The sequence below is a fragment of the Lipotes vexillifer genome, unplaced genomic scaffold, assembly GCF_000442215.2.
Source record: "Lipotes vexillifer unplaced genomic scaffold, Lipotes_vexillifer_v1.1 scaffold53, whole genome shotgun sequence".
NCBI lineage: Eukaryota > Metazoa > Chordata > Mammalia > Artiodactyla > Lipotidae > Lipotes > Lipotes vexillifer.
Genome location: NW_006791814.1, coordinates 1,768,959 through 1,783,173, shown reverse-complemented (window position 1 = coordinate 1,783,173; position 14,215 = coordinate 1,768,959). Strand labels below are relative to the sequence as shown.

The 14,215-nt window shown below is 52.0% G+C and overlaps 1 protein-coding gene across 1 annotated transcript in view; it reads left to right on the top strand.

The window, feature by feature from the left end:
- The window catches only part of PTPRT (protein tyrosine phosphatase receptor type T), an 804,737-nt gene that overhangs the window by 769,206 nt on the left and 21,316 nt on the right, over window positions 1-14,215 (top strand). The window contains exons 24-28 of the mRNA XM_007464800.1: window positions 351-505; window positions 3,949-4,084; window positions 6,553-6,702; window positions 8,216-8,389; window positions 11,895-12,026. Of these exons, the coding sequence (XP_007464862.1) occupies window positions 351-505; window positions 3,949-4,084; window positions 6,553-6,702; window positions 8,216-8,389; window positions 11,895-12,026 (747 nt within the window). The remainder of the gene's footprint in view (window positions 1-350; window positions 506-3,948; window positions 4,085-6,552; window positions 6,703-8,215; window positions 8,390-11,894; window positions 12,027-14,215) is intronic.

Sequence of the window (14,215 nt, the reverse complement as noted above, 5' to 3'; positions counted from 1 at the left end):
AAAAAAAAAAAAAAAAAAAAAAAAAAAAAAAAAAAGAGGGTCCCCTGGGCAAACAGTGTGAATGTTATAAGCCCCCTAGGGAATTCAGCATGTATGTTAGCACAGTAAAGGCTCTGAGAAGTCCTGCAGTAGAGCCATCAGTTTCACTTTATTTACTTCCGAAGTTCCCAGATGTAAGAGACGCAGAATCACTCTGCGCAGTAACACCTATTAACCCTTTGAGGGCCTTGCCCTCCCTGACAGCAGGGAAGCTGGACCCTCAGTGCTCATGGCCGCGTGGCTCCCCATGGGTGCTGGGCAGGGTGGCTGAGGGCAGCAGCTGGAGGAACAGAGGGCCGTTCTCTCCTCAGAAAGGCTACCATGAGATCCGGGAGCTCCGCCTCTTCCACTTCACCAGCTGGCCCGACCACGGCGTCCCCTGCTATGCCACCGGCCTCCTCGGCTTTGTCCGCCAGGTCAAGTTCCTCAATCCCCCAGAAGCTGGGCCCATAGTGGTTCACTGCAGGTAAGTGAAAGGCCCCACCCTAAACAAGGAGGCCTTTGCAGCTCTGCTCTCTGGGTGAGGGGGGTACTGTCTTGTCCGGTGGCCTTTATTCTTTCCCTGTGTCCCCTCTTCCCAGCCCTTTCTGATGACACCAGGGTCCTAAGTCTAACAACAATAATACTAACAGTAGCAGTAGCAGTTGTTATTATTGCTGTTGCCCTGAAACAGTAAAGACTCTGAGGATGTGGGCTTGGCACTGACAGCGTCTGCTACACATGCACTTCACCTGCATTACTTCATTTACTTCTCACCCAACCTTGAGAGGTGGCCATTATTGTCATTCCCATTTTACAGATGAGAAAACTGAGGCGCTAAGAAGGTAGATACTTTGCTCAGGTCACACAGGTGTGAAATGGCAGAGCCAGGCTATTTAACATGATTTTCTCCAGACGCTCACCCTCAGCTCCTTGGCATGGCAGCAGGGTGCCCCCGTGGAAGTGTGCTTCTCTTCATTTCTCTTATTTTAAAAATCAATTGCTGGCCTGCAGGGTCCTTTGTAGAGAGTAAATGGACAGTGTCAGGTTTTAGCTTATTATGGAGAAGGGATATTTTCAGCTCTGACCCAGAAAGTCACATTGGGAGTGATGAGCACATCTTGGAATCCTCCTAAATGAAGATGAAGTTATCATGTCAAGGGCATTAGGAATTGGAGGAGGGTGGATGTCCAGACCTGAAGGCCAGCTAGCACGCTCTCTTCCTCCCGCCCAGTGCCTCTCTTTTCCAATGTGACCTTGGGCCCGGTCCAAGGTCTTTTCAGACCCCACATGCTCTTAACTGCATGCAGGTTATCTCTGCCGTGGCAGTGTCCACATCAGGCAAGGTCTTGAGCCAAGTCAAGGAGAGACACCATAAGCTGTAGGTGTCTCAGAGCCACCCCTTTCTCACACAGCACCCATTTACCTTGGCCACAACAGCGAGGTGTGAATTAGAAACCCCATTTCACAGATGAGTCCATTGAAGAATAGGAGGTCATACTGATCGCCCCGTGGGCTCTCTACGCATTCCGCATATAGTCTCTGCTTTACATCTCATGACAATTCGAGGACAATAAAATGTTCACCCCAACTCCCATATCCCAAAGAGCAGCCAGAGCAGGGGTAAGGAAGAAAGGGAGATAATGGCAAGCATTTATCAGGCCCTCCTTGCATGATGCCCCTATGTCTGTGTCTCCATACCAAGTCACCCTGACACACCTGAGCAGAGTGGTACCCCCTCCTGAGGCTGTCCTGAAGATTAAATGGGTTGGCCAACATATACTAGGTACCTAAGAGAATTTCAGACATACAGTGAGCACTCTAAAATGTTACATACTACTCTCTGCCTCTGGATGCTGTCCCCCTCCCCAGACTGTTAATCCTTCAGGACAGGAACCATGTCTGACTTATCTCCACATCCCCACTCCCGAGCCCAGCATCTAGTGCTCAGTAAATTTCTGGTGACTACAAGTAGCAAACATTTATAATAAATGGCTATGTAACCAGGCACAGGGCTAAGCAATTTATGCGCATTGTGCTTTTTCAGCATAATTTCATGCAATTCACGTGTATTGTGCTATTAATGCTGTTGTCATCAGCCTCATTTTATGGAAGAGGGTATTGAAACCCAGAGAGATTGAGTCATTCAGCCAGGGTCACACAGCTAGTCAGTGGTCGAGCCAGGGTTTGATCCCAGGGGTCTGACCCCAAATAGCATGTGCTTAATTGCTCTGTGAGGCTGAAATAAACGGATCAATCCTCCCAAGAACCCTGTAGGGAAGAGTGTCATGTGTGAGAAAACTGAGGCTCACAGGCACCAGGCAGCTTGTCCACTAGTGGTGGATCCAAGATTCAAAATCAAGTCGGGCTCCTTCTTTCTCCTAAAACAGGTCAAGGATGAGACTTGGGAGAAGACATGGGCGAGTGGCTCTTTGGGTTCCCTCCTAGACCCCGAGGCCCAGCCTGCTTGGGGGTCCCTTCTGGGGGTTTTGATTTGGGGGGAGGCATTCTGGGGCAAGTACAAGGCAGATTTTACTCAATTGAAACCATGAAATTTTACCAAGCTCAAAGACTTTCCAGATCATGGAGGATGGATTTCCAAGGGTTTACTCTCCAGACCATTGTGGGTGTCAGTTGATCCACTGGCCTGTCCTCCTTGGATTTATGGTCATTCAATATTGCTTTCTTTCCTGGTCCATCGCCCTTCCTCTTTTCGTTTCCTTTTATTTTCGCATTGTCAAGCAAAGACACTTGTTTCCATGAGGGAAATGAAATGTGAAAACACAGTGGAGATGGGCCTCCTGGCAGTCTGGCCTTCACTTCCAAAGCTATATGCATTTAAAGCAAATGCCCTATTTGTCTCGTTCAGTGCTATGATTTTGGAACCCACTGATCTGGGAAGGTCTGGCCATGGCCCATGGGGTCTCATTGAGTTCTTTTGCTATTTTGTACTTGGCCTGAGATTTTCCGAAAGGAAGCCACCAGTGGTCAGAATCAAGTATGTATCAGGGGCCTTGATTCTGGAGCCGGGTCTCAGGACTATCGGCTGCTCTGGTTTACTGATGCAGCTGCCTCATGATCCTGGAAAATCAGGTGCACGTGGAGCCAAACCCAAGGCTTTGGACATGGTGCTCAGGACTCACTCTCTCTGAGTCCATTGGGACAGCTCAGAGGACCTGGTTTCTGCCGTCTCAGTTACCTCCTCTGATCTCTCGTCTCTCCCTCCTTGCTTCCATCCATCAACCCGTTCACTGAAGAAGACAGAAGGAAGGGAGAGATGGAGGGAGGGAAGTGGGGTGGGGAAGACATGTTTCTAGGCATTTCCAGTGTGCCCGGCATATGTAGATGGATTATCTTTACCCATCAGATGAGGAAACTGCATGCATCCGTGTTGTGTACGCGTACATTATCTTATTAATTAATGAGAGGAAGTATAGGAGCACAAGCTCTGGAGCCAGACTGCCTGGGGAAAAGTCCCAGCTCCACCACTTGCCAGCTGTGTGACCTTGGGCAGGGTCAGCACTCTGTGCCTCAGTTTTCTCGCTGTGTAACAGGGTGAGAAACTTCCTAACAGCCTCATAAGAGAATGAATAGGTAACACTGCAGAAGCAATTAGAACAATGTCTGGAACGTTGTCACGGCTAAATAAGTGTTTGTTAAATGAGTACAACAAAAATAAGCCAGTCCTGATAAAATGGCCCCCAAAGGCAAGCATTACTCTCCCATTTTACAAAAGAGAGGACTGAGGTTCTAAGTTTAGTCACTTGCTTAGGATCTCCTGGCAACACTGGGCTTCAGACCGTTCTGTCTGACCTCTGCAGTGTACTGCCTCTCTGCAGGGTCCTCGGGGACAGGGCTGAATAGGAGGGGCCTCCCCAGGGCTGCTCCCACCCCAAGGTCCCTAACATGGACCACCGTCCTCTCTTCCAGTGCTGGTGCCGGGAGGACTGGCTGCTTCATCGCCATCGACACCATGCTTGACATGGCCGAGAACGAAGGGGTGGTGGACATCTTCAACTGCGTGCGTGAGCTCCGGGCCCAGAGGGTCAACCTGGTACAGACGGAGGTGAGTCCTGGGGTGTCAGTTGGCCAGCCACCTGCAGCCCTGGCCGAGGAGGAGCATGGTGGAACAGAAAGGCCCACGGGTGGAGGCATCCTACAGAAAGAGACCTGGGCATGGGAGAAATGGGAGGGAATGGATACATGGCTTGCTATGGTGAGATCATCGTAGAAGCTAGGATGCCCCTGCCAACGCTGAGGTCCCCCAGTGCAAGGACTCCTACCAGGGAGGAATGGTGCTGTGTGCCCCATCTCTGAGGGCATCTAAGCAGCAACTGAATGGCAACTTTCAGGTATTCTCTGAATGGTGTCCTTGCCTTGGGTGAAGGAGAAGAGAGAGATAGGGAAGGATTGGCATTGATTGAATGCCTACTGTGTGCCAAGCATCGCTTCAGGCACTGCAGGAATGGCTTCCTCAGTGAAGTTACTGAGTTCCTGAGCTAGGCGCAGGGGATTCCAAGAGAGATAACTCATAACTCCTGGCCTCAAGTGAGCAGCAGACCTCCAGGCACTGCTCTGTCCAGCTGGAGAGCCCAAGATCCGAGGGACATGGGAGGGGTTCATCTTTATTGAGTACCTACTATGTGCCAGGCATCACTCCAGGTCTTTTGTATTCAGGGTATGGTTTCTACTCCTTACAACAACCCTATGGGGCAGCTCCTGCTAGTGCCCCCATTTTATAGATGAGGAAACTGAGAAATGGTGTCCCCAAAGCCTCATATAGCCAGACAGTGGTAGAACTTGGGTCCATGTGACCCCATGTCCCACGTGCTTTCCCCTGAACCACACTGTCTCACGAGGAAGCCTTTTCTGCCTCTCCTACGCCTGGAAGCCATGGTTTGCTACTCCTGTAACGAACCCATCTTCTGGTTCTAGTGAGGCTGTAGGTGCCCGGGCAGCAGAGCTGGGGCAGATAAAGAGCTGCATCCATCACCAGCCCTGCAAAGAGATATCACCCATGGCTTCGGGCCTGGCCAGTCACTGCAGGCTCTGCAGGCAGTTCCCTCACTTACAGGCTCACACACCTAGGACCCTGCTCCAGGCTCCAAGCCAACTCCCACAGGCCGGTCTGCAGGCTTCTTGGTGAGGCTGCTAAAGCTGAGAGGCTGCTTTGTCTATTCCTGGGTTCATGCATGTGGAAGGCAGGCTCACTGCCTGGCGTTACACACATCGTGGTCCTTGCTATCTGGTGGGGGAGGTAGGCGTTCAAATAGATGACCACAATGCCTCTAGATAAACATTTTATATAAAGAGATGGGCCAAGTTCTGCAGGAGAATAGTCGCTCAACAAACGTTTGTTAATGAGCAACTGGAACAGCAACAACTCCTGCCTGGTGGATTTGGAGAAGACTCTCCCAAGAGAATGAGACATTGAAGGTGTGGTAGGTCATCTGACTCAGAGCCTAGCCCTTGGCCATGATGCTGTATGAGCTGTATTAACTCCAGTCCTCACAGCTCTTCAGGTGCTCGGCTGAGGAACCTTCACTGCCTGGCGTTACACACATCGTGGTCCTTGCTATCTGGTGGGGGAGGTAGGCGTTCAAATAGATGACCACAATGCCTCTAGATAAACATTTTATATAAAGAGATGGGCCAAGTTCTGCAGGAGAATAGTCGCTCAACAAACGTTTGTTAATGAGCAACTGGAACAGCAACAACTCCTGCCTGGTGGATTTGGAGAAGACTCTCCCAAGGGAATGAGACATTGAAGGTTGAGGGAAGGCGGGGGCGTTGTCCAGGACGAGAGCGGCAAAGAGCTGGGATGGCAGAGGGGGCGATGCACGCTTCAGGAGCAGAGCCTGAGACAAGGAGTTGAGAGCAAGTGGTTTCCTTGGTTGGAACAAATGGCTGTGTCCCAAGACACACTGGTTGGCAAGGGGGGAAACGAGGGGACGGAAGGAAGTCAAGCCTGTCAACACTGTGAAAGTATTTTACAGGCTGTTTGACACAGTGGACGGCTGGAGCCCAGTCCTGCCGGGGGAACTCTGAGATGGTGTAGAGCGTCTCTTCCAAATTTCCCACCCGAGAGAGGGAACGTAGGCATTTATCCCCAGGTCTCCATCTGGCATTGCTTGAGTCCTCCTTCCCACGGCATTACCTCTTTGGCCCCGCTGGGGATAAAGGCCCTCAGCCTGAATCTCGGGGATTTGCAGTAAGCAGACTTCAGCAGTGAAAGGCGAAAGCTGACGGGCCATGGGCAGGACACCACGGGCACCTGCTACCACATGTCCAGGAGTTTCTAATTTTTATCAGTGACTCTGCTGTTCGGTCTTACACAGGGAGCAAAACTCAGCACAGCTCAGACAGTCACCGAGAAACACGGCAACTCGGCCCTTCGGGTTATAGGATAGAAAGCAGTGATTCTGCAACATGAATCGTGCCCATCCTTCATAGCCACAGGCTGAAATGTGGACAGGAAACTCCCAGGCCACCCTCTTACCCAGTACCCTGTTCCCTCTCGCCTCGGCTTTGCAGGAGCAGTATGTGTTTGTGCACGACGCCATCCTGGAAGCGTGTCTCTGCGGCAACACGGCCATCCCGGTATGCGAGTTCCGCTCTCTCTACTACAATATCAGCAGGCTCGACCCCCAGACCAACTCCAGCCAAATCAAAGACGAATTTCAGGTACGAGCACATCCCAGGCTTCATGACCCAGCCAACTTCAGTGCCACTGAGCACAGTCCTGGGGCTTTCCTTGCAAGAATGGCTATGTATATATCCTTCCAGTGTCTGCAGCTCCAGACAGCTGAGAAGGAATTCCAGAACATAAAATGCACACCATGAGCAACTGCTCACCAATCAGTGATTGCTGACACTTGTTTTTTTTAACTATGAATATGTTTTGGAACTGAGGTCTTATTTAGTTCTAGTCCAGGTTGTATGCGGAGACAAGTTTATAGACACAGGTGTGAATTTCAAGCTCCTCGATCCCTGCAGGGACTCAGGTCTTCTCAGTATTTCTGTACAATTGGAGTGTGTCCTAGATCCTCACAATTCAAGGTGGGGTCTCGAGACCAGCAGCATTGGCTTCACCTGGGAGCTTGTTAGATGTGCAGAATCTTGGGTGCCACCAGACCTACTGAATGAGAGCCTGTGATTTAACGATATCTCCGGGTGATTTAAATGCACATTAAACTCCGAGAAGCATCGCCTGAGGGCACAGCTCAGGCAGAACAGATCTGCCCCCTTGGAGCCCATGTAGCCAGAATTGGTGGCAGCTTTGGTCTGGAGGCCTGGACTTGAATCACTGAGTAAGGCAAAACCAGAGTCCAGCCCACTGTCCTGAGGTCAGTGCCAGGGTCGTATTTTGGGCAACAGGAGCTGTGAACAGGCAGGAGGAAGCAAAGAAGCTTCCTCAGAAGGGCCAGTGCAGGTCCGTGGTTCCACGGGCAGATACCCCAGCCAGGTCAATGGCTTAGTCCTCCTTCAAACAAATAGACTTTATTGATTCGGAGTAGAGACCAAAGGCTGAATGGGGGAAGGATGGAGGACACGGACCCCTGGTGGTTGCGTGTAGCATCTAGTCTGTTGGCTGGGGCCATTCAGCTCTAGCCCCCCACTTGCAAGACTTAACTCTGCAGAACACAAGCCCTGAATTTTTCAGACAAACTAGAGCTTGCTCTCTGGGGGTCTCTCACTCATCCTGGTCATCTCATCCAAGCATCCTTCCTTCCATTCTCAAACAGCTTTCTCTCTGAGAGGCACGCTGGTAAAATCATTTCTCTCATTCCGTGGCACTTCAAGTGATATTTAAAAGTCATTAGGGATTCCCTGCCCCCACTCCCCACATTATGACCTACTGGCTGGCCCATCATTTCATGCAGGATGGCTGAGAGGAGTAACTCAGCTCAGATGATTGGCAGGTGTTCAGAGCCTGTGTCTGAGCCCGCATGAGTGTGTGCCGTCCCTGCAGCCTTGGCCCTGTGCTGGTGTCCCACAGCCCCTGGCAGGGGCTCTCAGCCCCCAGGGCCTGGAGCAGCCAGCAAGAGATGATAGAACATCACCACGAAAGAGAACAGTCCTGGGAAAAGGACTGGAGGGACAGGCTTGGAGGATGAAGGGAGTTTGAACATCGCTGCCTCCTCCGTTCAGGGCAACCATCTAAGCAGTACCTGCCTATCTGCCCTTGACCCCATAGACCCTCAACATCGTGACTCCTCGTGTCCGGCCCGAGGACTGCAGCATCGGTCTCCTGCCCCGGAACCATGATAAGAATCGGAGCATGGATGTCCTGCCTCTGGACCGCTGCCTGCCCTTCCTCATCTCGGTGGATGGAGAATCCAGCAACTACATCAATGCGGCACTGATGGATGTAAGCGGAGCCCTGCCAAGAAAAGCTCCTGGCTGGCATTCCAGGGAAAAGCTTTTTCCCAAGGGGGAGGTGGCTGGAGCCCAGGGCCTTGACATCCTCCTGCCCAAGCCAGCCTCTCCTTCTGATCTTTTTGGCCCACAAGACCTTTCTCCCCCTGAAGGCTCTGATCCAGACCTATATACAAGCTGTGCTTTTAGCTCTTTTGCCCCCATAAAGGTCTGAAAGAATAAACCAAAAGCTTAAAGTGGGTCCCCTGACACCACAGTGAGGCTACAGACCTGACCAGTCCCGCTTCCTGCTATGTACAGAGCTGACTCTCAGCCGTAAGTTCAGTTCAGGAAACATTCTATGTGCCAGCCATGTTCCTACTGTTCTCTTAGGGGCACCGTCTCCTGCTTTCTCAGCATCAAGTCCAAGAAGCGCACACCTCCCTTGACCTGGTTTGGGATTAGGGGGTCATGTTCCTACCCCAGGGGGTCCATGCTCCTGACTTCTATGCTTCTGCCCTGGGTCCTCCAGCTACTGCCAGGTACCATCCCTCCACTTCCAGGATGTGAGATGTTTGCAGCTGGAAGGAACCGTGCATCATCCAGTCTCATCCATGCACTTCCCAGCAAAGGAAACTGAGGCCAGCGAAAGAGACTCACTCAAAGATACCCAGAGAGCTAGTGGCAAGCTGAACCCTTGGACTCCTGGCTTACTCTAGAATTTATTCCTTGAGCCTCCCCTCAGTTTACTTGATTCAGTAAGATGCAGACATCTTTCCTCCCAAGACTCAGGACCAAGAACACCATTGCTTGACTGGGGAAGAGCCCTTCCAGGTCCCTCTCCCCATCTATACCTGAAGGTCAAGTCCATGCAGCCCACATGAACCTCCCATCTTACCTGGAACAGGAAGGAACATGGGGGTACTGTCCGCTGGGGTCAGGGCCAACTACCTCTCTGACCACTAATCCTCTTGAAATTTATCCCCAAGCATCCTAAGTGTTTGTTAGAGGCAGAGGGGTGACGGGAAGTCAGTGCTGACAGGAAGTCAGTGCCTATCTCAGGTTTGTGGGCGCCTGCCCTGGCCTCTGCCCACAGGGTGCCCAAGTCCTCCATGGAAACCCTGGCTCTGGGTCCAGAAGCAGGGAGTCTTGTCCTGGTCAGATCAAATTGCTGGATGTAGAGGGAAGACTGCAGGCTTTAGCTTGGAGTCTTCCAACGTCAGTGTGTGCGTGTATGCATGCGTGTGTGTATGTGTGCGTGCGTGCGTGCACACACACGTGTGTGGTGAGAGATGGGGCCTGGGGGTGCACCCACACTTCCAAGTTCCTTCCAGCATTGTCTCCACCTTGTCCCAACCCCGCTCCTTTCCTTCCTCATCCAAGGATCAAACACGCTCCTGGCCTCTGCTTAGTATATTAGATGCTGCCTGGAGTCAAATGCCTTCTGCCAAGCTCTGATGCTGACTGTATTCTCTTTGTCCACAGGGCATTTCTCCTGTGAGCCATCACTGGGGTCTTTGCCTTTCTTATTAAAAAAAAAAAAAAAAAAAAAAAAAAAAGTCCTTATCTGTATTCCAGCTCGGTTTGGGCATTATCTGGTAACCATGGCAGCTTTGCTGCTAGCAGAAAAATATGAAGTCCTCTGGGTTAATTTTTAATGTTTCCCTTGGTAAAGGATGATGTTATCCATGAAATGGATTGCCAGATGATCCCTGAAACCCGGCAGGAGCACAGATCTCGAACATATTTTCAGATAAGGCTTTGTCAGGTATGCTGGCCTAATAGAGCATTTATCACAGAGACAGGGAAAATGGAAAGAAAACTAACATTCACTGAGTGTTGGGCAGTATGTCAGATCCTGAACATAGACTATCTCATTCTGCATTTGGATATGATTATTCCCGTTTTCTGGATGAGGTACTGAGGGTCAGAGAATTTCCATGACTGTCTCCAGGTCAACTCTCTCAGAAAGGGTGGAGCCAGGGTCTGAACCCCAAGTCTTTTGACTCTTAAAGCCTAGATTTTTTTTCCATGTCTGGAAATGTCTGCAGACCAGCTTCTGCCACTAGAGTCTGGCTTTTGGGGGAACTCAACATTCTGTTCTCCTAGATTCTTCCTCTGACCATCCCACTGGCAGGAGAAGACAAGACCCCCTAGTGCATCTGTGGCATCCACGGTTGCAAGGCATTTTCTTTGCCGTCAGGACACCAAGAGATAAAAGAACAATGGCAGGTGCTTTAGGTATTCTATTTGGCAGAGTCTTTTGCCAGAGACTTTTCCTGGTTCGAATGGGCAAACAATTCTTCCCTCCCCATCCTTCTGCTGCCCTGTGACTCCATCAGAAACAGGCATGAACAATCACTCAGGAAAACTTGTTGAGAATATAAGTTATTTCTCAGGTTTTACAAACCGCTAATGAAGCGGAGATGCTCCCCAATCTTTCCAAATACCTTCTCACAGGCACTGTAATAAATAGCACCCAGTTGAAGCTTCAGATGTAGTCCAGACTCACACAGGCCATTTTCTCTGGGCCTCAGTTCCCCACCTGTAACATGGGACTGAGTTTATTCAGTTGTTTGCTGGACCTGTACTGGGCGTCTAGTGTGCCGGCCATGATGCTAGTGCCGAGGATGAAGAACCAAGTCGGGGATGGTCCCGCCCTGCCAGCGGGGCTCACAGCTGGGTTCTTGCTTGCTGCACTTTCCACGTGCATATCTTTTCAATCTGTACCACAGCCATCCCTTTGGAGTTATGAATCCCATCTTCCAGTTGAAGAACCTGAGATTTGGAGAGATCTAATAACCTTCCAGTGCTGAGCACTGATTTAAAAACATTCACTCTATAAATGAGCTTGAATGAATGAATGAATGAATGAATGATTGGGTGGACAGATGGATGGATGGATGGATGGATGAATGACTTATAACGTACAACTGGCAAAGCTGGGTTTGAACCCAGGTCTGCCTGACTCTAAAACCTGAGCACCTTCACTGCCCCATTGGCTCACAGGACACAGTGCCCACCTTCTGCCAGACCAGCTCGGCCCGCATTCCAGCCTTGGGGCAGGAGTGAACCTCTTGCACTATTAGCCCTTTCAGGAGGCGCTCTGCCTCGGGCTGAGCCAACCCCTCCTCCATCATTGTGGGCACAGGGACACAAAATATCCCTTTTATCCCAAGAGGTGCCTTGGCCAGCAGAGCAGCAAATCTGCATCCAGAATCTTTCATTTCATATTGTAATGATGATTGTTTGCTGAGCTCCAAGTCATAAATAATTTATTGGATAATCCCCATCCGAGTGACACCTTCCTAATGAAATGTCTTAGTCTGGAGGAGAATGAGTTCATTTTGAGAAGGTCCCCTTTGCCACCAGGGCACCCTGCGATAAGAACGGGCAGTTGCTTTGTGTAATCTATTTGGCAGACCCAGGGGGCCTCTGGCAGCCGTCCGGGCCTCATCATCATCAGAACATCGCTGATGGGTGTATATTTCATGAAGCCTGTGTCGTTCTTTTGGCAGAGCCACAAGCAGCCTGCTGCATTCGTGGTCACACAACACCCTCTACCCAACACCGTGGCGGACTTCTGGAGGCTGGTGTTCGATTACAACTGCTCCTCTGTGGTGATGCTGAATGAGCTGGACACTGCCCAGGTAGGAGGAGGCCTGGCCCAGCCCTAGGTGCTCAGGTGTGTTCGAGCAGCTGTGCCCAAGAGTTGGAGGGACAGCCCTCTGCTGCCTCTGCCCAACCCAGCTGCCCTCTGGTGGGCACTGTCTGCCGGTGAGCACCAAGCCAAGCCCATTCAGCTTCCAGCTGAGGCCAGGGAGTCCCCTGCCAGGCCCTGCCACCCCCCCGCCCCCGGCCCTCCCAGTTCCAGCAATGACTCCCCCTGTCTACGAGCTTTATACAGATCCCTCACTGCCCAGGACCAGAGTCTGTTGCTCCATCCCCCAGACACTGGTTAGGGTATTGCTCCTAATCATGCAGAGCTCACAGAGAAGGCTCCTCCCCCAGCTCTGAGCATCTCCAGCCGTGCAGCATAGCCTGATACCCGGCCACGCTCAACCACTCTCCCCACTCTGTGATGCAGCCAGACTAACAGAGCCTGGGGCTTGAACCACTGACGCTTTGCCCACTGATCACCCCGCCGAGGCCTGGCTTTATCACAGGTGACCCTTGTGTCCCAGCAGGCCATGCCTTAGCTCCTCTGCATGTGACAGTTCCAAGCATCATGTGCCTACAGCACATTAGTCAGGCCACAGGACACGTGGCATGGGGCAGCTTCTGGGGCTCACACCCCTGTGGCAGGGCAGCTGTTCCTGGGTGGAGGCGGTGACGATGGCCTTGTAGGGTTTTGGAAAGCCATCCCATCACTGTCTCGAAGGAAACCCAGAGTAACTCAGAGGATTCCCTTGTGAGCACTGGCCTTGGGCAGGCCTTGTGTGGGAAGAAGAAAAATGGGTCTGAGCTGTAGCCTCAGCCCTCCAGGAGCTCACACTCCTGCTACAGAGACAGATGAGCAAATTGTCCCCACCTCGTGTGGCAGCGCTATAATAGAGGCCAGCCGTGAGTGCTGTGCTGGCCGGGAACGGAGAGCAATTACTTCTGCCCAGAGGGTGAGGGAAGACTTCAGAAAGGTGACTTTGGCCCAGAAGAAGGCAGCAGAGATCTGGCGTCTGGGGGATGAAGTTGCTGGGTAAGTCTCTCCAGGCAGAGGGAACAGCAGGGGCAAAGGCCCGCGGGGGTCACTGTGTCGGCTCGTCTGCAGGACAGCTTCGGTGGCAGTGGGGCTGGGGGGGTGTCAGGAGGAGAAGGGGTGGTGGTGCTGGACGACACAGCCGGGCCAGCTTGCAGAGGGCTAAGGGGTTCGGGTCTTGGCCTGCAGTATGGTAAATATCAGACTCTTACGCTTGGAAGCAACAGAATCCTTTCTGGGAATGAAAGCTTTCGTGCAAGCCCAGCCTTTGAAACAGTGAAGCAGGAGGTGGGGTCGGGAGCTCCACCCACGCTAGTCTTTGGGCTCCTCCTGGTGCCCCTTCCTGGGAGAGTCAGGCGCTCTGGGCACTTTGGCGGGACCCCTGGTGTTCTAGGAGCGCAGGTAGAAAGCCCTTGCTGTGCAGGGAGGAGAGACACCGCGGAGCTGAAGTGGGGGTGTGGCAGAGTCAGAACTCCTGATAGGAAACTGGGTCTGGGGAAGAATCTGGAAACAGGAGACAGTAGAGGTCCACAGGTTTAGGGAGCAGTTGGATGTGGGAGGTGAATGTGAAGTCACGGATGGTGACAGGGGTTCTCGTGTGGATAGTCAGGCATCTGGGATGCGACTGGCCAAGGTGGGGAAGGCAGGCGAGGAGTGTGAGAGGCAGCAGGAGGTTTGGGAAGGCAAGGAGAGGAGCAGGTCACAGCTGACCCCTGAACAAAGCGCGAGTCAGGGGTGCCAGGCAGTCAGACATTCGCTTATAATCTGTAGTCGGCCCTGCATGTATGGGGCGCCTCCGTGTACAAGGCTATTCCATATTCGCCGTTACTCCATGTCCGCAATTCTGCGTCCCAAGGATTCAACCAACCGCAGATCCTGTGGTACTATATTATTTACTATTGAAAAAAATCTGCATATAAATGGACCCTCACAGTTGATACCCGTGTTGTTCAACGGTCAACAGGTAGTAGGGCAGGGGTCCCCAACCCTCTGGCCACGGACCAGTCTCGGTCCTCGGCCTGCTAGGGACCAGGCCGCACAGCAGGAGGTGAGTGGCGGGCGGGTCAGCGAGCAAAGCTTCATCTGCCGCCCCCCCCATCGCTCCCCATCCCCCCCCATCACTCGCATCACCGCCTGAACGGTCCC